We start from the raw sequence: 26,884 nt of genomic DNA, 5'->3' as shown, positions 1-26,884 counted from the left end.
ACACACACACACACACACGGCCAAGCGAACACACTCTACACACACACACACACACACACACACACACAGCCAAGCGAACACACTCTACACACACACACACACGGCCAAGCGAACACACTCTACACACACACACACACACACACACACACACGGCCAAGCGAACACACTCTACACACACACACACACACGGCCAAGCAAACACCCACTCTCAACATACACACACACACACACCCTCCCCACCAAGGCCTCATATATCAAGCTTGCCGCCTCCTTGAGCCGGGTGCCCGGCCATGGTGCTCTGGTGTTGCCAGCCCCTGCCCAGAACCATTCTGCTCCACAAACCCAGGAGCCCTGTGCAGTGAGGCAGGCCCCTTCCAGCTCTGTGAACTTACTGGCAAGGGGCCAGGAGCCAGACCTTGTCCACAGGCCACAGCAGGGTGTGGTCCTTAGTGCTAAGCTCTGGGAAGCCATTAGTGGGCTCTAAGCTATAAAGGGGCTTTAGGCTTTAGACTTAATCAGATTTGTCTTCTGAGCAGGTAGCAGGCTGTCATGTGGGCAGGAGGCAGCTGGGGACACAAGGAGGCCCAGGCTGTTGGCTTGGGCTATGGGGCAGTCATGGGACCTGAGAGAGGGGGCCTTCAGAGGTGAGCTGCACAGGATTAGATTGTACTGGGGAAGCCAGGCCCAGCCTGGCTCAGGGCTGCGGCTGGGGCCCTGCACCTGAGACAGCCAGTGGCAACCGGATCCTCGGGTGTGGGGCTCAGAGCAGGGGAACACAGGATCCCCAGCCCAGAAGCAGCAACTGAGCCTAGAAACATAGATGGGCTGGCTGTGGAGGAAAGATCGAGTTAGAAGCTGGCTGTGGACCAAATGCCAGGAAAGACCAGTAACAACAGAGGAAAATGAGTGACTGGGAAGTGGGGGAGGCCCAGGGAGAGGAGAGCTGGTCGGGAGCCTCCTGTGTCAAGACGTCCATTCTGAGAAACATCCACCAAGGAGGGAGTGTGGGAGGAAGGCCACTACTTTGGCAGAAGCCACTTCAAGGCCACCAAGAAGGCAAAGAAGACAAAGTAGAGCTGGTTCAAAAGAACAAGAGGTGGAAACCTAGTGAGCCAAAGGGAGGTAACAAGGCTCAACTTCTCTTTATTTTATTCAACAAGGTAGGGAGAACAGACAAGGGGACTGAGCTGAGCCCTGAGTCCTTGAACCCCCAGCTCAGTCCCCACAGCAGGACCAGACTCAGTTAGGGGGTGGGGACTCCAGCCCCACCCAGACAAGGTTGGGGACAGACAGGACCCAGGGATATGGACTGACTGTCTTCTAGGAGGACGGCCAGAGCACACAGGGCCCAGCCGGTGCATGGTCCAGAGCAGGGCTATTTGGGGGTGCCACCACCCTTCTTGGGTGTGGTGGGCTTCTTGCTCTGCCAGAGGTGTCCCTGGATGGTGAAGGCATCCACGCTCATGGACATGGTCTTAGCGGGGATTTGGGTGAAGCGCTTGCGGTCCGAGTTGTACTTGTAGATGCCTTCAACCATGGCGGGAGTGACAGTGCGGGGCCCATAGCCCGCCAGCCGCGACAGCTCTTCCGTCTCCCCAGACAGCGTGTACAGTGCCCGGAACTGGCAGCTTGAGTCCCGGAAGAGGATCAGGAAGTGATTGGCCTTGCTCTTCTCAATTTCCTGGGAGGTGATGGAAGCTGTCAGCTGGCCAGGCCTAACCACTGACCCTTCCACCAGCCCCCACCCCCAGGCAGGTTCAAGCTCACCTCCAGAATGCGGTTCTTCTGCGGTTCGTTCACCTTGCCTGCCAGGCAGCAATGCGACAGGGCGTTGTGAATGATGAACTTGTTGGACTTGGCACTGGGCTCCTTGTACAGCCGTGGACCTAGAAGGCAGGGTGGTCAGCAGGGATGACAGGCAGCCAGGTGGAGCCCTTTGTGACATCACCCAAAATCCTGCTTACCTGTGTACTCAGGCACGGACGCCGGGGACGAGGCGTTGCTGCCGTTCTCCCAGTCACGTTCTCGGCTGCCAGGCAGGCGGCTTGGGGACGTGAGGCCGGACGGTGATGGAGCTCTATAGTAGGAAAGGGACGGGGCACAGCTGGAGTCAGTGGTGGGAAGAGGGACCAGGGCACCAAAAGAGACATGAGTGCGCATCAGCTATCCCCACAAGTGCACGCCTCGCCTTCCCGGACGCTCATTCCCACAGATGTGCCCCATTCCCCGTGCACTGGGCACATTCTTGAGGCCAGTAGGCCAGGTGCACACAATCCCACATGTACACAGACATGCACGCATCCTTCCACCTAGGCACCCCGCCCCTGGATTTCAATACATGTGTGCACCCCAGCAGACTTGGAGACATCCCCTGCCTGCCAGGCCGAGCTCACCGAGATGTGGGCCTCTTCACACCAAGGTTATGGGGGGTCTCATTGGCCACAGTGGACAGGGACAGTGTGGACTGGGAGTAGATCTTGCTGAGCCGAGAGCCTGGGAAGAGACGGCATGGGTCAGCCTCACCTGAAGGCCCCTCACCTCCATAAATACCCAAGTGGTTGGGGCCAGCCCTGCCCAAGACCCCTCAGTCCTCTGCAGCCCCTTCAGTCTCACCTTCCACTGGTCAGACCAGAAAGACCTCACTCCCAAACATCTCTAAGGGGGCCTCATCATTCAGCCATGGAGGGAAACTCCATCACCCCACTGGAGACCCCTCCCACCTGCATACCTGTCCCAGCCCTGCTCCCCTACAGACACCCCTTGTCCCTCCCCACACACCCACGGGGCCTGACCCAGACAACCCAGGAAAGGGTACTGAGCAGGCCCCACCCCACGGGGTTCTCACCCAGCAGGCCGCGGGCTGGGCTTCGTGCCAGGGCCGAGTCATCACAGCAACCAGAGCGTGGCCGGGGGGCCCTCCGCCCGCCCCGACCCGGTCCCCCGGTCCCAGTGGCCCGGGGCCGCAGCACCTTGTCAAGGTCATCCATCAGCTTCAGCTGGGCCCGGCGCTCATACTCAAGCCTCGTGAAGTCCCCTCGACGGGTGCCCACCTCCTCCTCAGCCGTGGCTCGGGCTGCAGGGGCCTGGGTCGCCGTGGGGACTGTGGGGACTGGGCCCAAGGCCTCCTCCTGGGCCAGCCTGCAGATCAAAAGGAATTGTGCAAGCAGAACAGGCATGGGGTCACTGGGAACAGCAAGACCAAAGGCCAGGGGTCTCCAGCTGGGCCCAGCCTCACCTCACAGCCTCCTCCCTCCGCTGCTCCTTCTCAGCCTCCTGCCACTGTTTACGCTGCCGGGCTTCCTCCACCCGCCGTTGCTGCCGCTCCAACAGGCTGGCCCGCTTTTGAGCCATCTCGTCCTCAGGCTTGTCTTCATCCTGGGGGAAGACAGAGTCTAGCTGACCACCCCTCCTCTGCTATGACTGGATTCTGGTGTCACTGACCCAGCCAGCCAGCTAACCTTTGTAAATGTTCTAAGAGTATATAATTGGTGCCTACTTTATGTGCCCTTATGCTGGGTACTGGGGGTGTGGGGAGGCACAACAGGTATGGGATAGAACAGAGTGCTGCTCACACAAAGCACTTAACCAAATGGGGACAAATGGCACACAAGATGAACACTGGGAGACATGTGCTTGGGGCACTGCCAACTATACTGCAGTCTATCCTACCCTGGGGGTGCCAAGTGAGGCTTCCTGGAAGAAGCACCCATGGAGAATGACCAAAGTTTCTAACTGGGTAGAGATGAGGAGAGTCTTCCAGCCAGAGGGAATAGCAAGTATGAAGACCCTGAGGCTAGAACAAACCAGAGCTGTGAGGCCAATGTGACTGGAATGCAGAGCTGAGGAGGAGAGTTAAGGATGAAGTCAGAGGTGAGCACAGCCCAAAGCTACAGGAGGGCTTTTATCCCAAGATCAAGGGGGAATAGCCAAAATCCCTAACTGCTCAGTGAAAATAACCAGGGACTGGGGGAGGCAGTAGAAATCAGAAGATGACTGCACATGTCCAAGAAAGATGCCAGGGTGATCAAAGCTGAAATCACTATGAAGGAGAATGACCAAACATGGGACAGGGTCAAGAAGGGGAACTGGCAGGACCATGCTGGAAGAAATGCCATAGAAGATCCTAGACCTGTTTGTTCAGCCACCCACTCTTGTCCATCTGTCTATCACCCACCCACCCATCCATCTGCCCACCAACCACCTATTTATCTGTCTACCATCTACCTTCCCATCTATCCACCAATCCATCATCCATCCATCCACCCACAAAGCCTATCCATTCATCCATCCACCCAACCAGACAATCCATCCATGTATCTATACACCCACCCATCTGCTCACATTCATCCATCCATCCGCCCACCCATCTATCCATCCATCTGCTCATCCATCGATCCATCCAGTCACTCACCCTATGCACCTATCCATGCACTCAACCTATCCACCTGTGTATCAATCCATCCACCCAACCTATCCATCCATCTAGCCACTTATCCACTTACCCAATCAACTCATCAATACATCCACACATCCACCCATTCATCCATCTGTCCAATCTATCATCCACCTAGCCACCTTTCCACCCAACCAACCAACCTATCCATCCACCCACCCAACCTATCCATCCACCCAGCCACCCATCCAACCACCCAACTGACCTATCCATACATCCACCCATCCACCTACCTTTCATTCCCTCACCAATCCCAGGACATTCCGCTTCCTGGCCATCTACCCATCTGCTCACTGTCTCTTGTCCCCACCTGCTCAGGTGACTCACCTTATAGAAGAATCCAAGCCCAGCCCGGGGCTCTCCCTCAGAAGACGCCTCTTCCTCTAGGGAATCTTCAGCCCCAGGGGGGCTCCCATCTCCCTCATTGTCAGCGGAAGGCTCTCCCAGGCTGCCCAGGGGGATCTCAATAAGGCCAGGCCGGGCCACAGGCTCCTCAGGAGGTGTCCCCTCCGCCAGGAGGATTGAGGATCGTGTCTGTACAGGCACCTGGCTCGGCGAGAACTTGCGCAGATGGGGGAGGCTGTCTACATCGTGGGGTGGTGTGAGCACCCTCGTTAGGGGTGTCAGCCGCAGCTCTGCTGGCCGTGCATGTTTTGGGCTGCGAGATGTCGGGCTGGGGCCAGGCCCTGGGCTGCGCCGGGCGGCTGGGGCACGCCGGGCAGGGCTAGGGGATGCAGCTTTGGGCCCAGTTGTCGGGGCAGGGATGACCCATGCTGCAGGTGGTGGGGCAGGTCCGGGAGCCTCTGGTGGGGCCAGAAGCCGCTGTTGCTGGTCCGTGAGCCTCTGCATGTCCTTTTGCAGCGAGCTCAAGGCAGCGCTCAGCTTGCTGACCGCTCGGTTGTAGTCCCCTAGGCCTTCGGGGGGCACTGGGCCCAGCTCTGGAGAGAAGGTCACTGACTTAGGCCGTGGAGATGGTTCACCCTGGCCTTCACCAGCTGGCCGTTCCCCACCAGGGACTGAGCCTGGCTCAGCCTCTGCCTCGGCCTCCCCTGCAGCCTCCCGTGGCTGCACCTGCAGGAAGGCACTCTTGCCCAATCGTTGGCGGTGCTTGGCAAAGATGGCCTCAATGCGTCGCTTTTGGGCCTCGATGGCCCGGCGTTTCTCTTCCAGCCGGGCTCCCAGCTCACTCATCTCTGAGCTCAGGGCCTCAGAGGCTGCTGGAGTGGATGTGGGGGGTGCCACTCCAGCCTCAGCCTCAGCCTTCACCAGCTGCTTCTTACGTTCAGCAAAATTGGTCATCTTCACTTCGGAGTTTGTGGCTGCCGGGGATGAAGCTACCACCTTTGGGGACCCCTCAGATGGGGCTGGTGGTTTCAGTATCTCCCCTGCTGAGCAGGGAGATGGTTTCGAGGGGGACTCAGGGTGGGATATATAGACAGGTGCTTTGGTGGGCCCATCAGACGGGAAGGAAGAGGACAGTTGTGGTTTGGAGGGTGCCTCGGGGGAGTGGAGGTAGAAGCTGCCATCGGCAGCCCCATCCGGGAGCAGCCGAGGCTCGGCACTGTGGATGATCTGCAAGGCCTCCTCGATAGTGGGCAGGTCACCAGGCTCTGGGGTTTGCTGGGCAGGGGTCCGGGCTGGCACAGGACGTGGGGGGCCCAGACTGTCCGAGCTGACAGAGCGGAGTAGGACAGGATCTCCCATGACGACATCCACGTCGCTGTCCAGGCCAAAGGGAGTGCTGAACGACACAGCCTGGGAGAGGGGACGGCTGGGCGGCCAGAGGGAGGGGTCAGCCCCTGGGACAGACTTCTGACCTACCCTACCCAAGCATGCCCCACTGCTCACCAGGGGCCCATGAGATGCACTTACCTGAGCTGACGGTTCCAGGCCTTGCCAAGGGCCTCCATGTGGGACATGGACGGAGAGGACTTCAGGGAGCCTGGTGAAGGGGCAGAGAATGGTCACTGGGGGGTCACTGGGGACCCTGGGGTGGGGTAGAATGGTGTCTGGAAGCAACCTCTGAAAGGTCACAGGGTGAGTCACTGATAGGTCAATATGTATCTGCTCACACCACAAGTTTCCAGAAACGGGAAGCTGAGGCCATTCAGTAGCACTAAGGGATCCCAAGGTGTCACCAGAAAAATCATCCCAGAGGTCGTCTTGGGGTGGGGGGACACCAGAAGGACCCAATGGAGGGCTACAAAGGGGTCAGCTGGGATGGTCTCTGAGTAGGGTTCTCACCTGTGGATCCTCGGAGTGGAGACTGGGGGCCACCAGGTGACAGAAGTGGGTGGCGGAAGTTGAACACAGGAGAGCTGCCAAGAGATCTATTTCAACCTGGGGACACTCGCTCCTCTTTTGTCTCCCCCGCACGCCCCATCCCAGCCCCATCCCAGCATCTAGGTGGGAAGAAAAGCCCATACCTGCTGCCACTGTTATTCAGAGATGGGGAGGCCTCCGTGGCCTGCGGGGAAGTGGCTGCCACACAGAGAAGAGGGTCAGACAGGGCAAGGCCTCCCCACCCCCATCCAGACCCCAAGCCCTGGACCCTGGAGCTCACCATGGCCGTCAGGCAAGTCCTTGGCCTGCACAAAGTCAGGCTTCAGCACCTCAAAGCACATGAACATTTCAGCTAGCAGCACCACCAAGTTGACCTGGAGGCAGGAAGGATAGTCAGCTGACCGGTCACACAGCCATGGAAACCTGCCTGAGCCCCCAAAGCTCCCCGAGATGGCTTTACCTTGAGGGGTGGTGGGACATAAAGTAAGTCCTCGAGGGACAGCGGGCAGCCACGAGGAAGGCGGGAGGCACAGAAATCCTGCACCAGCTGGAGATTGTACAGGCTGTCTGCCACCGACATGGGGTCCTTGAGGCATACCTCTGTAGGATCAGGATGCGTGGGTTCCCAGCTCTTACTGGAAGGAGGATGGGGCCCCAGAGAAGCCCAGCAACCAAGATACATGGAAGACTACTGCCCAGGCCTTGTGCCTGGTGCACACAATAAATCGTGTCTCAGGCTTTTGCATCTATCCGGAACATTCATCCCTTCTCCTCTACCCTGAAACTCAACTCAAAAACCTCTTTCTGACCATCTCTCCCCGGAACTCAATGCAAAAGCCTTTTCCAGACCACCGTTCCCCTTTGTGGCAGTTAATCCAAAAGAAACTTCCAGATGAATTTATTCCCTAAAGAGAATGTAGAACTATCTGGGGAGGGAGGGCAAAGGAAACAGTGTCAGGAAAGTGACACTATTTGTTCTCTATGGATCACTGGCACCAAATGTAGGGTCTGGCACACAGTCCTGTTGCAAGAATGAATTATAAGCAGCACAGAGAAGTTCAGACACTTGTACAACATTACACAGCTAATTAGGGGACGAGAAAGAGGCAATCCCAGGTCTGCTGATAATAGAAGCTGCATTCATAACCACTGAGTCATCTGGGTCTCTAGGCTGCGACTTAGGATGGCTGCCTGGCTTTCCAGGATGGGGGCTGGCCCATTCACTCACCCTCAAGTCGTAACAACTGGGGACAATAGCAGTGGATAGTAGCAGCTAGCGCCGCCCCATTCGCCAGGTCCTGGAGGGTCGTCACGTTTGGGAAGCAGGGAGCACGTCGTGCCACAGCCCGGTCTTTGCGGTATCGGATCTGCAGACAGGGACTGGGTAAGGTCAGCAGTCAGGCTGGCCCTCTAGGTCAGCAGTCATGCAGGCTGAGTGGGGAGGCCTGGGGTTTCCGCCATGAGGGGGGATGGGAAGCTGGGGGTCCCAGAGCCAGAATGGGGGTGGGGGGAGGGCAGCCTGGAGCAGGGGAGGGACAGCAACAAGAGGCAGAGGAGTTGTCTGCGAGCAGCCAGACCAGCAGCAGGGGCTGGGGACAAGGACTCCTGGGACCCCGGGGTGGGGGATACATTACCATGGGGGGTTTGCTCCCCGACTCCTTCAAACAGAAGGCAATTGCGTGCTGGGGGGGAGAGGAGCAGCTGTCAGCAGGGCGGGAAGGCTGCTGACCTGCTGGGCACCCAACCCCACCTCTGGGGGAAGGAGGAGTCCTGACCCCTGGCGTGAGCCCTGGCCATCCAGCTCCCTGACTGTGCTCTGGCCGGCTTTGGGGACCCCAGCTCCTCCCAGCCCTGAGGGACCCCACAGAGCAGCCTTCCATGCAGGGAACCATCCTCCCATGAGAGATCCCAGCTTGGGGAGAGGATGTGAAGGAAGCAGGTAGGCAGGAGAGGAACCCCCCCAACCCAGACCCAGGGTGGGGAGAAGAAGTGAGCAAAGACAGGGACCCCATCCAGCCCAACCCCACCCACACCTTCCCCTGGTTTATCTCCTCCAGGAATGAACTCTATCAAGCACACGGAGGTTTTGACACTTGTGCAAGATCACACAGCTAATCAGGGAAAGAAAGAAAGTCATACTTTTAGCTTCAAGAATGGGCCTCTACCCAGAGCTAGGATTTTTTTCCCTCCCTTAGAAAACTGAGGGTCTCAGGAAGATTCTGCTTTCTTCTAGATTTGAGGGTCTTCCTCTTGGCTAGGGAGATCTCCATGTGCCCTGCCCACTGGAGTAAGGATCTATGTGGGCTGAGGATCCTACCCTTTTTTTGGGGGGGAGGGGCAGGAGTTTCCCTCTTGGTTAATGAGCAGCTCATCAACCCTGTAATTTAATGGCTCACATTCCCCCTTTCTCTTGGCTCAAGAGGGGTTCTTCCCATTCCCAGGACTGGGGTCCCACCTTCTTTGCTCACAGATCAGGGAGACAGGAGAGGGTGCAGATTGGCAGGCAGAATCGGACACACACAGACAGACAGCAGCAAGCAAGGCAGGCAGACGGGGCAGACAGACAGCCCCACTTACAGGAACCAGCTTCCAGTACCAGCGTGTGGGGCACTAATGCCAGAGAGGCAGAGAGGGGAAGAGCAGAGGCCGGTGCAGGGGAGGTGGCATAGAGAGAAAAAAAGAGAGAGAAAGAAAGAGAGAAAGAGAGAGTCACCTCCAGCCCCACCCCGCCTCAGGAACAGCCATGAGGCACAGCCCAGCCCTGCCCGTCGAGCCCCCCATCACATGATTAGATCATCCTTGCACTGGTCCATGGTCCTAGCCTCACCGAGGGTTGCGCTGGGGCCGTCCCATCTGTAGGGGCTGCGGGGGACGCACGCTGAGCCGCTTCTTGCTCTGTCTTCTCCTGCAGCCGTCGGACGGTCTGGTGACCAGGGAGAAGTCAGTGCTCTGATTACTGGACAACCTGATCCCCACTCATCCCGGACCAACCCCACTTACCGAGTCCACCCAGAAAAGGAGCTTGTGCTCCAGGCTGGTCAGGGCCAAGGGGCCAGGCAGCGTCTTTGTCCACTCGAAGGCGAAGGCAACCATGAGGGCGTCAATGACGGCTAGGTGGGCTCCCTATAGGGGCAAAGGCTGGAGGGTGAGAGGGTGAGACCAGACAGCAGGGTGGGGACTCCCGCTCTGCCACCGAGGGCCAATGAAGAGGGAGAACCTGGAGGTGGAGGGGCTTGAAGTGGGCGGGGCTTGAGGGTTAGGACCAGGGATTAGTAGATCGGGCCTTGAAGGCAGAAACAAGGCTAGGATCTTGGAAAAGTCACACATGATGGCTTTGCCTTTGAAGTCAGACACTAGTTATTGGAAGAGTGGGCCAAGCAGAGAAATCCTCCAGAGCCAGAGATGTGTCTTTCTTGGGGTGGAGCCAGGCTAGGTAGGAGGAGCTTGAGGGGAGGCGCTGGGCTTGACGGAAGGAACTTGAGGGAAGATGCCAAGCCTAGCAGGAAGAGCTTGAAGGAGCCAGAAGGCGCTAGGCTTGTGGGAGGGGCTATATCTGGTGGGTGGGGCTTGAAGGGAGGGGCTGAGCCTCATTGATGGAATTTGAGGGATGGTCCTGGCTCATGGGAGGAACATTAGCGGAAGACAGCCCTTAGGACCAGAGTAGCCCAGGGAAGAAGCTAAGCCTGGTGGGAAATGCCTAGTGGGCAAGGACGGGGCCTACCATGAGAATGGGCTGGTGTCTCAGGTCAGCCTCGCGCACTGGGCGCTCAGGAAGGGAGGGCACTGAGGCTCTCCGCGCCAGCAGGGCCAGCAAAGCAGAGGGGCTGGGAGGTGCCTCCAGCTGAGGCAATGCCTGGCGCCAGGCCCGGCAGTAGAGCTCAGCGGAGAGCAGCAGCCGCGTCACCGGGGGCTTCACGTGCTCCTGCGCGTACTGGTCTGTATAGAAAGGTTCCCACAGCTCCGAGGGCACGTGCTCTGTGGGGAGGGGGGACGGGACACACGGTGGGTCACATACACACACACACACACGCATAACAACATGGCCTCAAGGAAGGGAACTTAGACGAGGAGGTTGGCACTGTTAAGGGAGACTAGGAAAAATGGGCTGAGGTGTTTGGTTTGCCAGGAGGGTTACGGTGTCCCAGACAGACGCCTGCAGGTGCAAAGAGCAGGAGGTGGGCGATGGTGGTGGGCTCTTATACCCAGAGAGGAAGCACCTCAGACTGACTAAGCAGAATGTTACAGACTCCAAGGAAAGACACGAAGGTGGTGGATGCCTTCATCCGCCCTAGGAAGCAGCGAGGACACCGTTGGTAACTCCACTTCACGGAGAGCGCATGGTTACGGAAAAGACCACACAGCTCTTCAGGACTGCGACTCAAACCCAGGCCTTAAACTTTACACCCTCTCTCAGCTCGGGGGCTGGAGTGGGGTGAACTGTGAGGCGTGTGGGGCTGACTGGCAGGACACAGGATGGGGGACACAGGAGACGCCAGATGCTGGGAGAATTGAGTGGTCTGAACCTAGTAACTAAAATGGAAAAAAGGGCGAGGGAGAGGCAGGGCCCAGGGCTCTATGAGGGGCAGCAGCTGAGTGTGAGAGACCTTGGGGGCACCTCAAGGCAGAGGATATGAGGGGTTGGGACTTCAGGGGAACAGTGAGGCAGCCAGGAGAGCCCTACTTGGAAGGAGGAGGTCTGAGTAGTACTCAATGGTAGAGAGGAAAAAACCTAAAAGATTTGAGGAGGTCAGGGAGGTCAGTGGGCGGGGGAGAGGGGAGGGAACCTGCCTGGCTGTTGTTCCAATCAGCCCTGCTGTTTTGTGTAGTGGGGTTCTACATGTGTCTGAAAGAAGTGGGGAAAGAGCTCCCGGGCTCCAAAGCATACATGTTGCTTCAGACCAAATCTTCCTCGGGGTTCCCTCTTCAAAATTAGGCTCCTAAGAAACTCCTTGACAGAGAACTCAGGCATCCTTGACGGCAATCTTTCCTGCCATTGCTCCTTGCCCACCCCCTAAAACCACACTTGACCTTCCCACTTAACAGCTCCACCCCTATGGAGAGCAGTGCCTCCTCCCTGCCATGCTAAGCTCAGCTCCTTGAAAGACAAGGGATTTCCAGGCTCACTTCCTTCTGCTCCCTGCCCCCAGCCTCAACCTCACTGACCTGGCTTCTATCCCCATGTTCTCAAGACTCCCCAAGGCCAGCAGCAGCCAGCCAAGGCACATCCAGGGCCCATAACTGCCCGGGCTCTCTGCCCAGCACCTCCTTCCGGAAACCTTCCCTCTGGCATCTCCTTGTAAAAAGACATGCCCTGCCCCACCCCACCTCATGATGGCCTCCATGGCCATCTGAGGACTGCCACCTGCTGCAGCCCAGGCAGGGTGCCCCACTGCCCCTTAGCCATCTCCCACAACCCAAGATTATCTTTTTCCAAACCTCCTGCTTCTCCCTATCCATCACAGTGAGAAATCATCATTCTCTCTCTCTCTCTCTCTCTCTGGTACTGGAGTTTGAACTCAGGGCCTTGCACTGGCTATGCAAGTGCTCTTCCACTTGGGCCATGCCGCCAATCCTTTTGATTTTAGTTTCATTTTGGGTGGAATCTTACACTAACTTTACCCATGCTGGCCTCAGACCCTGTTCCTCCTACCTCTACCTCCCAAGTAGCTGGGATTACAGATGTACACCACCACACCCAGCTTGTTTTTGAGATAGCACCTCACCTTTTTTGCCAGGGCTGGCCTCAAACTGAGATCCTCCTCGCCCTATTACTGCACTGCCTCCTGAGTAGCTGGGATTACAGGTGTAAACCACCGTACCTGACCCACCATCCCTTTTTTACCCTCCATCCCACATCCAATTAGTCCTCTAGTTCCAACCTCCTGACATCTCCCAAATCCAAACCTTCCTCATCTTTCCAGCCCACTGAAGGCTCAGGCACTTTCTGCTCCCATCAGCAAAATGTAATAACTTTCTTTCCTTCAGGACTTCAAGATCAAAAGGGGGCAAAAAAAAAAGCTAGAATACAAATGGCTGGTTTTATCAAGCACTCACCCTATTACCAGTGCTCCTCCACCTTTGCACAATTAGCTTTGAGAAGATGCCATCTTGTGTACCAAAGGGTTTTCAGCACAACCCCCTGGTCTCCACTTATGAGATCCCAGTACCTACCCTAAGTAGACAACCAAAAATGTCTCCAGACATTGCCACATATCTCCCAAGAGACAACGCTGTCACCACCTAAGAACCTCAGCCCCAGACTGTTTGTTGAGCATTTATTGCAGGGCAATACCATCTGACTGAAATACAAGCCACATATTCTAGTAGCAGCAGGGTGCCAGTGGCTCACGCCTGTAATCCTAGCTACTCAAAAGGCAGAAATCTGGAGGATCACAGTTCAAAGCCAGCCTGGGCAAATAGTTCACAAGACCCAAGCTCAAAAAACTTCATCATAAAAAAAGGACTGGCGGAGCAGCTTGAGGTGTAGGCCATGAGTTCAAACCCCAGTTCCACCAAAAGGAAAAAAAAAAAAAATCACCAAAAAGGGCTGTCAGTGTGAGGTTCAAACCTCAGTACCTCCAAAAAAAAAAAAAAAAAAAAAGTTTTCTAGTAGTCACATTAAAAAAGCAGACCCAAGGACCATTAATTTAGTAATACAGTTTATTCAGCCCAAGATGTATCCAAAAACGTTATCATTTCAATGTGTAAAAAATGTACAGATTTTAATGAGATATTTCACTCTTTTTGTCTTTTTGGTATGGTGTCTATTTTTCATTTATTTGTTTTGAGATAACATCTCATTATGTAGCCCAGGCTGGCCTCAAACTTGCAATCCTCAAACTTGAAACTCAGTTTCTTGAGTATTAGGATTACAGGCATGCACTACCATGCCTGGCTCTGGAGTCTGATTTTACATTTACTGTACATCTTGATTCATTCTTCTTCTTTTTTTTTTTGTTTTTTGTTTTTTGAGGCAGGGTCTCTATAGTCAGCCCAGCATAGCCTTGAACTCATGGTCTTCCTAGGATTTCAAGCATGGACCACAATGCCCAGCTGTACATCTGAATTCAAACTGGCCACATTTCAAGTGCTCAACAGCCATGTTGGGTTAGTGGCTATCCACTCTACAGACACTTTTATAGCATAGCTAGCATTTGTATAGTCCATAAGTTTCTGTGCATTCATTTGTTTAATCCTAAAATATGTATTCTTATGCCACTGTACAGATAAGAAAACCAAGACCCAGAGATCTGAGTTAACTTGCCAAGATAACACAGCCAGTAAATGGCAGAGCTCACACAAATCCAGTTTCCCTCGCATATCTCACTGAAGTTCTGAAGGCATAAAGAACAGCCTGTTGAGCTGGGAGCATTGGCTCACTCCTGAAATCCTAGCTACTCAATGAGGAAGAGATCAGGAGGATCGTGGTCAAGGGCAGCCCAGGCAAAAAATTTGCAAGACCCCATCTCCACCAATAGCTGGGTACGATGGTGCACCTGTCATCTCAGCTATGCAGGAAGCATAAATAGGAGGATCACGGTCCAAAGCAAAAAGCAAGATCCTATCCCAAAAATAAGGAATGTGAAAAACGGTGGGGGGGAGTTGTGGCTCAAGTGATAGAGCAGCTGCCTAGCTAGCACCCTGAGTTCTGCCAAAAAAAAAAAAAGAATGGCCAGCATGTGGTATTTCCCAAACTTGTAAAGTATTCTTATCTTATCTCTGAGTTTGTGCTCTGAGCTCACCTGCCTGCATTCCACACCCCTGTGCCTTGGGGCTACTGCCCCTTCCCTGTCACAATCCCTACTGGACAACTGCATGTTTCACCTTGTCAGTCCCCTAACACCTTCTGTGGCTCCCTTCTGCCCTCCCTGCCCACAGCCTGAGAGGCCCTTCCCCTAGAGTCTCACAGCTCCCTCATCTCCAGCCTCCTGAGACCTGCATGTTCTTATATGAGAACTCCCTGTTGATCCCCATCCCATTCCTTTGCAGACTCCTCCCCCTGGCAAACTCCTACCAATCCTTCAAGACTCAAACCCTTCTTTCTTTTAGGAGCCTTCCCTTTTCCCACCCTGAGAGATTTCAGGGATTTCCTCCTCCAGACCTGCTGTTTGCTCCACACCACAGACCTTTTCACTCCAAAGTTTGGATGGTCTTGTTTCATGCCCCCCCCACTCCCATCCATCCCCTGTCCTCCACATCCTTGTGCTTAGCACTGGCCTGGTACCTGAGAGGCACCTGGTAAGCCCTGGTAGAGTCCTGGAGTTCATGGGGGCAGAGCTCTGTCCCCCATTTCCTTCAGACCCCCTCTGTTTAGGGGAGGCAGGTGAGAAACAGATTGAACTTGACCCTTAGGGTAGGAGCAGCCACTGGACAGTGTTACTCAGTACAGATAGCCAGCTCAATAAAAACAGAACTGGGTAAGTCAGGATTTTATTAACCCCCCCCCGGGGGGGCTTTGCTTTCCGTTCTATGAAATGAGGTAGTAATTTCTGCTCTGTCCGCCTACCCAGGAACAATGAGTGATATTAACAGTATTAAAAACATCACCTCTCATCACTTCAGAAGCAAGAGTGAGCACTCATTTAGCATGTCACATGAGCCAGACACAACGGGATGAATTCTATAGCCAGTGCCTCTTTGACACCTCCTGGCAACCTTGCCCACAGGTACTGGGCTGTCAATCTGCATGGCACCCTGACATGTGTGAGCACCCTGCAAATATTTCCAGACATGGATAAATAGGCAACCAAAAGCCTTCTTTTATAGAAAGGGAAACAGAAGCTTGGACAACTTGGAATAATTCTTCCATATTTAAGGAGCTGGGATTCACACTTGATTTTCACTTGCAAAGTTAGGCTCTTTATGGCCTCATAACCTTGGATGTATGGAGCTGAGGCAGTCCTGAGTCTCAACCCCCAATCCTTCTCGTCCTCAAACAAATCCCTGTTGGGTGGGCTGTTCTCTGAGTAAGCCAAGCACAGAAGGATTCAGAAAGAGACTGGGAGAAAGTGGAAGAGACAGGCTCAGGCGGAAGCGGTCGACGGGCAGCTGTCACTGAGACCCACACCCAGAACAGGTTGGTCTGGGAAGGCCACTAAAAGGGGGGATGGGCTGTGCTCAGCTGGTGCCAAGATCAGCAGCCAGGTCCAGTGGGAGAGCAAGGCACCCCGGAAGGCCGGGACCTTAATTAACCCGTGTTTTCCCCAAGGCCAAGTCTCGCCTTCCAGCTTTGCACTGGGGTGGGGAAAGCCAAGAATGAACCTGCCAGAGGCCCCATCATCCGCATCCTCCCCACCTCGGTGGGGATGGCGCGAGTTCTTCAGACATATGGGCCTGGAGAAGGGAGTGGAGGACCAGTCCTTATGGAAGAAGGCCCTGCAGCTGGGGCCCCCACTCTGGGGTGATCCTAGACAAGCCATTTATTTCCCTTCCACAGGGCTCGCCTGCCGCCTCGGAAAAATGGGGCAATAAGTCACAGCTGCCAGTCACTGGCAGAGGCCATAGAGGCGAAAGGGGGATTCGCAGAGGTCCCCCGCCGCCGCCCGCAGAGCAGGCAGGGCCGACGCGGGGTGTGGGTGCCAGCCGGGGGGCGTGCTGTGCTGAGCGCTTAAGGCCCCGCGCGAAAGGTGAGGCCGGGGATAGTGGGGTGGGGGTCCTCGCAGGCGCATGGACGTGACTGTGTAAAGGGCGAGCAGAGGGGGTCCCGGGGTGTGAGAGACGAGAAGCTGAGGCCCGCACCGGGAGAACCCACCCGGCTCGCAGACCCCACCCCGCTCACCTGGGGGCCCAGATGCACGGGTCCCAGTGCGGAGCCCGGCCGCCGGCCCTACCCCCACTGCGCTCCGGGCAGCCGGGCGGGCAAAGTCCATGGCCCAAGCCGAGCAGGAAGCTCGGAGGCCCGGCGCAGCGGGGCCCGGACCAGGGGACACCCCTGCGGCCGGCGCTATTGTTCCCACGGCCCCGGCCTCTCCAGCCCGGCGCCCCGCCCCCCGCACCTGCCGCGCCCGGCCCGCCGCCCCCCCCAGTCCCGGTACCTGCGCCCCCGAACGCTGCCCGCAGCACCCACGCCAGGCTCGCCGCCGCCTTGGCCCGCGAGAAATCGTACTGGTCCAGCGACTTGATCTCCGGCACCAGGAAGGTCCTCCGCAGCGGCCCGGGCCCCGCGGGCGCCGCCTCCACCATGGCGGCGCCGGGGCTGCGGGCGCCGGGTCCGCGCTCGGGCTGGGCTGGGCTGCGCCGCGTTGTGCTCGTGTCCCCGCCGCCGCCGCCGCCGCCGCCGCCGCCGCCGCCGCAGCTGCTGCTGAACCAGGTGCGGCCGCTCGCGCTGGCGACGCTGCGTCGGCCCCGCCCCGGGGCGGAGCCCAGGTGCGTCCCGCCCCCCTTGGGCCGGACCCGCCCCTCCCTCCCCCACCCCACACACACCCGGATCGGACCTGGCCCACCCCTGTGTCCCCAACCTCCGTGGGTCCCCTACTGCTGGGTGCCCAGAGCAGGGAGGGCGGGACTGCGGTGATGGCGGGGGAGGGGAGGGCTGCAGAGGAGATAGAGAAAGAGAAACAGAGCGCACGCGCACACCAGGGTCACTAGCGAGGATCTGGGACCCTCGGTTGTGGCTGTGTGCAGGCCGCAGTGTCCACCCTTAGGTCTCTGAGCACCTGTGTGGATTTGTACTGGCTGGCCATTAGGCGGCACGTGCGTGGATGCACCTGTTTCTGACTGTGTTTGTGAGGGCACAAAAATGTCTGTTCTATTTGTGTGTGTGCCGTAGAATGTAATTTGGGTGGTGAACCAATATACTAAAGTGTCTCTGCCCGTTGGCATCAGGCCACGAATGTGACATGCATGTATATGTGAGAGGGTGGGTATGTTTTAACGCATGTTGTGAGTACCAAGATCAGTGTTGCGTAGTTGTCTACATCCTGAGAATAAAAGTGTGTGTCTATTTTGTGAGTGGATAGGAGCGCACATTTGCGTGCATCTAAACGCGTGTGTATATTATACGGGTAGGATCGATGTTTCTATCAATGATGAGTATGGGAGAGATACTGAATGGATGTATTCGTGCAGGAGTGTGGTTGGGTCTGAGTGTGGTTGTACAGGTTATTACTAGGTATTTTTGCAAATGTCTTCATGTGTATCTGGGTATCTGAAGTATTTGTTGGGGGAGGGATCTGTGTGCAGGTGAGGGTGTATTTGTGTATAACTGGGCTTGTATATGAGTCTGTGAATGTGGTTGTGCACACACGTGTGAGCACGTAATGAACAATTTCTGAAAGTATTTTTATGCACATAGCTTGTCCTTTGTATCTTTGAGTTCAACCATCCACAGATTGTAAATACTTTTTAAAAACTTGCATTTGAACTAAACAAGGACAGATGTTTTCCTTGGCACACTATAACAACTCTGCATACAACATTTACATTGTAGTAGTTATTATAAGCCATCTAGAGATGACTTCAACACAAGAGAGGGCTGGGGGCGAGGCTCAAGTAGAGCCCTGGGTGCAAACCCCAGTATCTCCCCCATTCCCCCACCCCGCCAAAAAAAGAAAGCTTACATAAATGAAGTATACAGGAGGGAAGTTATGGGTGCAAATACCTTACCGTCTTATTTTATTTATTTATTTATTTTTAGCAGTGTTGGGATTTGAACTTAGGGCTTCACACTTGCTAGACAGATGCTCTACCACTTGAGCCACTCAGCCAGTCATTTCTTGGCCAATCATTTTTTTATGACTTTTTTTTTTTTTTGTCTTTTCTTTTTTGGTGCTGGGATCAAACCCAGGGCCTCACGCATGCTAGGCAAGCGCTGTACCACCGAGCTACATCCCAGCCCTTATGAAGAGTTTTTTGAGATAGGGTCTCCTGAACTATTGCCAGGGGCTGGCTTCAAACCAATATCCTCCTCATCTTTGCCTCCTGAGTAGCTAGGTTTACAGGTGTGAGCCACTGGCACCTGGCCTCACCATTTTTATTTATTTATTTTAAATTTTATCGTTAATAGTACAAGGGAGTTACATTGTGAAATTTCCATAGATGCATACAGTGTACTTAGAACAAGGTCACCCCCTCCATTATACTCTCTTAGTCTCCCTCACTCCTCCCCTCACAGGATTTTGTGGGGTTCATTACACTGTCTTCATACATATGCTTGTGCTGCTCTTCAACCTCTTCATCTCCTGATACCCTCTCTTATCCCCTCCCCCTCCCACTGATTCCCTCCTTCCTGTTACATTCATGTCTCATTTTCATTAGTATTATCATTTTAGATCTAGATTCCACATATGAATGATAACACGGATAACATTTGGTTGCTGGGGTTTGAACCCAGGCCCTCATGCTTGCTAGGCAGGTGCTCTACCACTGAGCCACTCCGCCAGCTCAACCTTTGGACTTTTGAGCCTGCCTTCTTTTCTTAATACTTCACCGTTTTCTGTAAGGGACTTGAATACCCATAGATTTTGGTGTCACCTTAGGTCTTGGAACTAATGCCCCCTCAGGTACCGAGGGACAACTTCATGTGCGTTTACATAGGAGTGTGTCATGGGTTTGAGTACATGGTGTGAACCTGAGAGTGAAAGGTCTTGTAAGCCACAGAAATGAGTACAGTATACACAATTCCTATTTCTGATGCATCCGTGAGTGTACACAGGTGTGTATTTACTTAGGAGCTGCATACCTGTGTACTGACCACACAGATGCCTCTGTGAGTGGGATGGATCTGTCCATGTGTCAGTAGAAGGTGTATGAGAGACTGCAGAGTGTGGATAGATATTTGTGTGCCTGAGCATAATTGAATTGTGGAGTGTTACTGGGTACATTTGTAAGTCCCCAAGCCCCTACCTGTGGATAGTATTTTTTTCTTCTTTCTATTTTGTTTTCCCCTCCTCCTCCTCCTCTTCCTCTTCTTTCCTTCTTCTTCTTCTTCTTCTTCTTCTTCTTCTTCTTCTTCTTCTTCTTCTTCTTCTTCTTCTTCTTCTTCTTCTTCCTCTTCCTCTTCCTCTTCCTCTTCCTCTTCCTCTTCTTCCTTCTCCTTCTTCTTCTTCTTCTTCTTCTTCTTCTTCTTCTTCTTCTTCTTCTTCTTCTTCTTCTTCTTTCTTCTTCTTCTTCTTCTTCTTCCTCTTCCTCTTCCTCTTCCTCTTCTTCTCCCCCTCCTCCCCCTCCTCCTCCTTCTCCTCTTCATCTTCTTTTTTGCTTTGTTTTGTATTTGTTTGTGTTCCATTGTGTTTTTGTGTCAAAACATCTGCTATATGGGTCTTAACTATGTATAATTGGGAATACACAAATGCTTGTGCTTTTGCAAATACTAGGTTTTTCCAGGCCTGTATGTCTAGATGTGTATACACAGGCCTACAAGACACCTACATACACACTTGTATGCATTTGTGTGTTATCTTTTTATATATCAATTTCAGATACATCTGTGTGTCTGAAACTGGGAGTTTACATCTGCGTGAATTTGTGGATATTTGCATGATCTCTATGTGAGCATTTACACTCACAAGGTGACCAGGTGCACATGTGTACATCTGTTTCCTGAATGTAAACGGAGTGTCTGAATGAATTTCTACACGAGTGCATCTGTGAATGTCTGGATGACTAGATGTGAGTATATGGCTGTGGTTTGGTGTACATCAGTGTACAGATCTCCATGTGTGAGTACTTGTGCTCTGAATGGCGTTGGATGTAAGTATTGAGTATGTGGACTATATGTGAGTGAGGTTGGTAGGTGAATTCTGCCTAAGGGAATGTAAGCATGAGTTTGTGCATTTACAACTATACAGGGACATCCAGTCTACACACACACACACACACACACACTATATATATATATATATATATATATATATATATATATATATATATATATATATATATATATATATATAATGAAGAAAAACTACAGCATCCAGGCAGGCACCTGGTGCTCACACCTGTAATCCCAGCTACTCTGAAGGCAGAGATCAGGAAGATGGAGGTTTGAAGCCAGCTAAGGCAAATATTTTGTAAGACCCTATCTCGAAAATACCAAACAAAAGGACTGGTGGAATGGCTCAAATTGTAGAGCACCTACCTAGCAAGTGTGAGGTACTGAGTTCAAACCCCAGTACCACCAAAAAAAATAAAAAGAGAGAGAGAGAATGAAAGAAAGAAAAAGAGAGAGAGAAGAGAAAAGAAAAACTACAGCATGCATGTCCTCAGCACCCCCAACCCTGGATGGTAGCCCTGAGCCGATCTGTTGTTGAAATTCCAAGGACCACTGACACAAGTTGCGCACGTGCGTTTAGGTGTGCGTCTCCTGGTCCAAAGCGTGTGAGCGGCAAGGGGTGGGTGTGCCTGAGGGAGGGGAGCTGGGACGTGCGCCCTCCTGTCTGGATGTGCCTGTGCAGGAGTGGGTGTGGGCGCACAAAGGGGCCAGTGTGTATGTGTTGGAGCACACTGTAGTTTTGTGTCTCATGCCTAGGCGCCTGTCCCGGTTCCCCCAGCAGTGCCTAAACAAGGTCCTTTCTATAATGGGCCTCAGTTTCCCCTTCTGCGGCAGTTGTGAGGGGCTGGGGCTGGAGCTGGAGTCATGGGGAGGCATCCTTGGCAGAGAGAGGTGTTCCTTTCACACCCTGTACCTTCTCTGAGCTTGGCGTGTCCTGCCGGTTCACACGCCTGTTTGCTTTGCCTGGGAAGGTTCCCGTGACCTCCGAGGACCCTAAGGGCAAACTCGGGTGGGTGGAGGCAGCACCTGCCGCTGGGGGCAAACACGCGAGCTGAACACACAGGCACAAGTTTTCTGTCCCAGGAGGGGACGTAGGCCCTCACCCGTCCTGGCCTGGGAGGGGCAGGAGCTGAAGTGGGGCTCAGTGGCGCTCCAGGGGCCTCCTCCGGCCCAGCCCCCACACCAGGCGGACCGGAACGCCAGGCTGGGCTAGACCGCCCCACCCACACATGGCCAGGCCGGCTGGAATCGACGTCCCACCTGCCCCCGGGGGCCTGTTCCTGCAGCCCAGGAACCTCAGACACACTGGCTCCCCTGTGTGCCGGGCAGCCCCAGCCCTGCAGCCCCCACCTCCCGCCTCCTCCCTCACCTGGAGCCTCCTTAACTCTCACACCTCCTACCTCATTAGACAGGCCCGGGTTATTAAACTGTGGGAGGGGATGATTTAGAGAGTTTGTAGATCAGGGGTTCAGGATTAGGTTTGGGGGACTGTATGCACCCCTATAAAATCTTCTGAAAGTCCTGCCTACGTGTGCACTTTCATACTAACTGGTAACAATTATACGCCTGGTACCATTTTATTTAATCCTCACCCCAATCCCAGCATAATGATTTAATCCTTGCATTTTTTTTTCTTCGTTGAGATGGGGGTCTCACTATCTTGCCCGGGCTGGCCTGGGACCTCTGGGCTCAAGCAATCCTCCCCAGTAGCAGAGACTACAGGTGCGTGCCACCAACCCAGCAACTCTAACATAATGCGTGTATACCCATTTTACAGTTGGGAAAATTAAGACTTCCAGCCCCAAGGTCACACAACCAGGAAAATGGAAAGAGGCTTTGAGCACAGATTACCTGGATCTAGAGCCCACCTATTAAATAGCTATGCTCTCTTTCCATTCTGAGGATGGCCCCACTGTTTCTAAACACCTACAACCCTCAAACAAGGTTGGGTGAGCCCAGAATCAGAGGGGATCATTTCACCTAGAGATAAAATATCAGGATAAGACTCAGTAGTAGAGTGCATGCTTAGCATTCACGAGGCCCTGGGTTCCATCCCTAGCATCTTTCTTCCAAAATACATTGGGAGGTAATAAAACAAAATGAAGTGCTAAGCAGCTTCTGGGAGGAGGGACGGTCAGGCAGATGTTGGAATAAAGAAACGTGGGGTTGAGGGGGAGACCATTCCAGGCAGGCAGAACCACAAGAGCAGAGTCAGGGCAGGAAAAAGTTGGCGTGATCATTGTGCTTGTCAAGAGGGTAAGGGAGCCGGGTGCTGGTGGCTCGCACCTATAATCCTAGCTACTCAGGAGGCAGAGATCAGGAGGATCGTGGTTCAAAGTCAGCCCCAGCAAATAGTTCCTCGAGACCCTATCTCAAAAATACCTAAAACACAGAAAAGGTCTGGTGGGGTGGTTCAAAGTGTAAGCCCTGAGTTCAAACCCCAGTAGCACACACACACACACAAAGAAAGTAAAAGAAACAGGAAAGGAAGAAAGTATAAAAAGAATTTGTAGGAAAATAGAATTTAAAGACATGCATAGTGTCAACCAATAAACCAACACCAGCAACAAAATAATCGCATGATAATAAGGGTCTTCTTTTTGTGTGTGTGGCACTGAGTTTTGAACTCAGGGCCTGGAGGTTGTGGCACAGTTGCTGTACCACCTAAGCCATGTGCCCATCCCCTGATGAGGGTCTGTTATTCACAGAGCCAACTGGAAGAGCTCTCAATGACCAAATGGGGAGTGATTTGAACAACAAAATAAATAAAATAGTATTGGATTACAATCCAAAAGATACAATAAATATCCATGAGTATGTTCTCATACAAATAAATGAGTCAATAAATTAAATACAGACCAAAAGATAAACTTCTCATTCAGGAGAATTCTACATAACTTATATAGATCTTCCACCATCTAGGAGGGGATTATATTCCCACTCCTAGATGGCAGCACATCGTGACTTCCAAAGAGTACACTATGGGGACGGGGGCATGGCTCAAGTGGTAGAGTGTTTGCCTAGCAAGTGTGAAGTCCTGAGTTCAAACCCTAGTACTGCCAAAACAAAAAAAGTACAGAGAGTACATAATGGAAGTGGGGGTATTAACTTCATATCAGAGAATCCCAACAAACATTCTTCTTCCGAAAGTGAGCAAGGTCAACCTCAATAGTCACACATTATGTTGGTAGTAGGTACTTTCCTTTCTTTCTTTCTTTTTGGTACTGGGGTTTGAACTCAGGGCCATGCACTTGCTAGGCAGGTGCTCTACCACTTGTGCCACACCCCAGCCCCTTTTGCTTTATTTAGTGTTCAGGAAGGGCCTCGCATTTTCACTCAGAGCTAGCCTCAGACCGTGATCTTTCTACCTACACCTCCCACATTACTGGGATCACAGGCATGTGTCACCATGCCCAGCTCATTTGTTGAGATGAGGGTCTCTAACTTTTTGCCCCACCTGGCCTTGAACCTTGACACACCTATCTCGCCCTTTCAATTAGCTGGGATTACAGATGTGAGCCACCATGCCTGCCCTCGTACTATTCTTGATGCTATGTGATAAAAAAAAAATGGCATTTAGCAGCTGAGGGATGGGGATGTGGCTCAATGGTGAGCACCTGCTTAGCAAGGATGAGGCCCTGAGTTCAAGCCCCAGTACTGTCAAAGAAACCAAACAAAATGGCACTTACCCTCTGGTGATCTTTCATCCACAGTCCCATATCCCCAGTCTAATCAAAACAAAAACTTCAGAAAAATTCCAAAACAGAAAGATTCTGCAACACACCTAACTAGTGCTCCTCCCAGCTATCGAGATCATCATACAAGGAATTTCTGTGACGCTGTCCCAGTGGAGAGATGTGATAAGTAAATGTCATGGAGACCCCGGGGTGTGGCTCAACAGTAGAGCACTTCCCAACACTGCAGTGGGGGTGGGGAAGATGTATTTGTTGGGATCCTAGCTGGGGTCCTGAAACAGGAGATCATTAAGGGAAAAGTGGAGAACTCGGAACAAAGAATAAACTTTAGTTAATAACAGTGTATCAATATTGGGCCATTAATTGTAGCAAATACATCATTGTGGTATAAGATGTTAACAACAAAGGAAACCCTGTGTGTGTGTGTGTGTGTGTGTGTGTGTGTGTGTGTGTAAATAATTATAATAACAGAAGCCAGATGGTGTGGTGGTACATATTGTAATCCCAGCACTCAGGAGGCTGAGGCAGGAAGAGCAAATGTTTTGCTTTTGTTTTGGTGGGACTAGGGTTTAAACTCAGGGCATGACACTTGCAATGCAGGTACTTTACCACTTGAGCCACACCTCCAGTTCACTTTTGCTCTGGTTATTTTGGAGATGGGGGTCTATTTGCCCAGGCTGGCCTGAACCACCATCCTCCTGATCTAAGCCTTCCAAGTAGCTAGGATTACAGGAGTGAGCTACCAGAGCCTGGCTCAAAAGTTTGAGGCTGGCCTGCACTACACAGACCCTGTGCAAAAAAAAAAAAAAAAAGAAAAGAAAAAAGAAAGAAAGAAGGAGGGGAGGAAGGAAGGGAGGAAGGAAGAACGGAAGGACAAAAAAACCCTATTCCTTGAAAAATCTATTAATTAAAAAAAATTAAGAAATGCAAAACACGAGCCTAGCTGTCCTAAAATTACTATGTTAAATTACTATAAAATCTCTAAACACTTATTTTTTATACCCTCTCATGTGAACAGATAAGCAACAAAGTGAAGCCAGTGTACTCTGTGGACCTCACTTTAAGCCATGCTAGAACTACATTCCTCAGTGTCAGCGCTGTCCACTTGTGGGGACAGATGGCTCCTTGAGGTAGAGGCCATCCTATGTACTGTAGGACATTTAGCATCATGCTTGGTGCAAGGACTGGCCTCTTCAAGGTCTCCTGACATTGAAAACCCTCCTCCCCCAGGAAGTTGCTTCACTTTCCCCATAAAAACAACCCACATGTGCAGGTGACAAAGTCAAGTTTGTCAACTTGGTCCAGAAAGACCCACAGATGTCTTCGAGCTTAAGGATGACCTTGAGGACCACAGTTTCCAAGACAGTCCTACTGGCACCAAGTGGACCACACAAGCTCCATGAAGGAGGCCAAGCTCAGGGTGTGGTTTGGGGCCGGGAAGAATGCACAGGCTTGGAGATAGAATTGGCAGGATTTGCCAATTAATGTACACAGGAGGCAGGAGGGGGAGGGAGGAGCCCTGGAAGATGCCCAGATCTTTGTAGATAGAGGAGCTATGTGCTGAGATGGGGACACAAGATGAGGGGCCAGGTTGGGTGAGGATGATGAGTTTCATCTTGGACACGTTGAGTTTCAGGTCCCTGGGGGCCATCAAGGAAACTAGAGGTACAGCACTTGCTTAGCAAGTGTGTGTGGTCATGGTTCAATCCCGAGTACCCCAAGAGAGGAGGAGGAGGAGGGGAAGGAGGAGAAGAAAAGGAGAAGTAAGAAGAAATCAGAAGTTCATAGTCTTGCACAAGTTGCACTGAGTACGAGTGCAGACCCAGGAGCCTCTATGAATGTATGAGATCCCCAGAGAGGCAAGGACACCTTGGCCCTGTTCCTTGTTCTAACACAAAACCACACGCGACTTCAGTAAGTGACCTGCTAAGCCATGAAAAGACACGGTTCAATGGTTCAACCTTAAATACACATTCCAATTGTCTATCCGTGTCCACGGGAGAGTGACTGCAAGGTCTGTCCCCACTAGAGGATACCCAAATCCACACACGCTCAAGCCCCTTATATAAAATGACACAGTGGACCAGGCATGGTGGTGCATTTTGTAACCCCAGGTACTTGGGAGGTGAAGACAGGAGGATCCAGGTCTGAAACTAATCCCAGGCAAACGCAAGACAATACCTAAAAAATAAAGTAGGGCTAGGGGGTGTGGCTAAAGAGGTAGAGCACCTGCCTAGCAAGTGTAAGGCCCTGAGAACTGCCAAGAAAAAAAAAAAAGGTATTGTATGTGCATCAAACCTGTGCAACCCTCCCATAGACTTTATTTTTTATTTTATTTTATTACCCACACCAAGCAAGCGTTCTAAGCTGAGCTCCTCCCCAGCCCTGTACACTCAGCGCACAGAAGGTTCAGCTCAGGAGTGAGCCCTGTGTGAACTGTGGACTCTGGGTGATAAGAATGTATCCATGTAGGTCCATCAAGTCTAACAGATGTGGTGCCCGGGTACAGCACGTTCATGGTGGGGACAGGGAGTGCGTGGGAAATCTCTGTACTTTACACTCGATTTTGCTATAAACCTTCAACTGCTCTAGAAAATATCTATTATTAAACACACACACAATGGGACATATGAACGCTAAAACAATATTCACCAATACATTTATAAATATGCCCAATCATTCCACATAATTGTGCTTATGAACACAGATATCTGTGTACACACACGCAAATCCATCCCTGCACCT

At 52.8% G+C, this 26,884-nt stretch overlaps 1 protein-coding gene and 1 non-coding gene across 7 annotated transcripts; both read right to left on the bottom strand.

Annotated features, from left to right (window-relative positions):
* Positions 1–1,080: 1,080 nt before the first annotated feature.
* On the bottom strand, positions 1,081–16,947 carry Camsap3 (calmodulin regulated spectrin associated protein family member 3). 6 transcript variants are annotated; one of them, XM_020170632.2, is made up of 19 exons: positions 16,771–16,946; positions 10,458–10,711; positions 9,737–9,859; positions 9,564–9,659; positions 9,314–9,346; positions 8,371–8,418; positions 7,965–8,103; positions 7,197–7,336; positions 7,017–7,110; positions 6,880–6,934; positions 6,698–6,771; positions 6,326–6,395; positions 4,781–6,224; positions 3,236–3,375; positions 2,846–3,138; positions 2,394–2,493; positions 1,965–2,077; positions 1,768–1,886; positions 1,081–1,681 (listed from the first exon to the last, which is right to left on the bottom strand). In XM_020170632.2, exons 1-19 carry the CDS (start codon positions 16,916–16,918, stop codon positions 1,376–1,378), a joined length of 3,789 nt encoding a protein of 1,262 aa, XP_020026221.1. In that variant the 5' UTR covers positions 16,919–16,946; the 3' UTR covers positions 1,081–1,375. The 6 variants fall into 6 exon arrangements, with proteins under 6 accessions (XP_020026221.1, XP_073910324.1, XP_020026223.1 ...); XM_074054223.1 differs by having other exon boundaries at positions 4,781–6,173; XM_020170634.2 differs by lacking the exon at positions 8,371–8,418 and having other exon boundaries at positions 16,771–16,945.
* A 2,097-nt stretch (positions 16,948–19,044) lies between these two features.
* Trnaa-agc (transfer RNA alanine (anticodon AGC)) lies at positions 19,045–19,111 on the bottom strand. Its single transcript has one exon. It is a non-coding gene; the product is annotated as a tRNA-Ala (tRNA).
* Between the last annotated feature and the right edge of the window lie 7,773 nt (positions 19,112–26,884).

The sequence above is a fragment of the Castor canadensis genome, chromosome 14, assembly GCF_047511655.1.
Source record: "Castor canadensis chromosome 14, mCasCan1.hap1v2, whole genome shotgun sequence".
Classification (NCBI taxonomy): domain Eukaryota; kingdom Metazoa; phylum Chordata; class Mammalia; order Rodentia; family Castoridae; genus Castor; species Castor canadensis.
This window is presented reverse-complemented; position numbering and strand designations above follow the sequence as displayed.

Excerpts from the sequence above, each read along its gene's own strand:
- Camsap3 (XM_020170632.2), bottom strand. The coding sequence starts at position 16,918 with ATGGTGGAGGCGGCGCCCGCGGGGCCCGGGCCGCTGCGGAGGACCTTC. Across the intron at positions 9,347-9,563 it reads CGGCCCCAGCGCAACCCTCG|TGCCCCACACGCTGGTACTG; the intron begins GTGAGGCTAGGA and ends CTCTGGCATTAG. Across the intron at positions 6,225-6,325 it reads GCCTGGAACCGTCAGCTCAG|CCGTCCCCTCTCCCAGGCTG; the intron begins GTAAGTGCATCT and ends CTGGCCGCCCAG.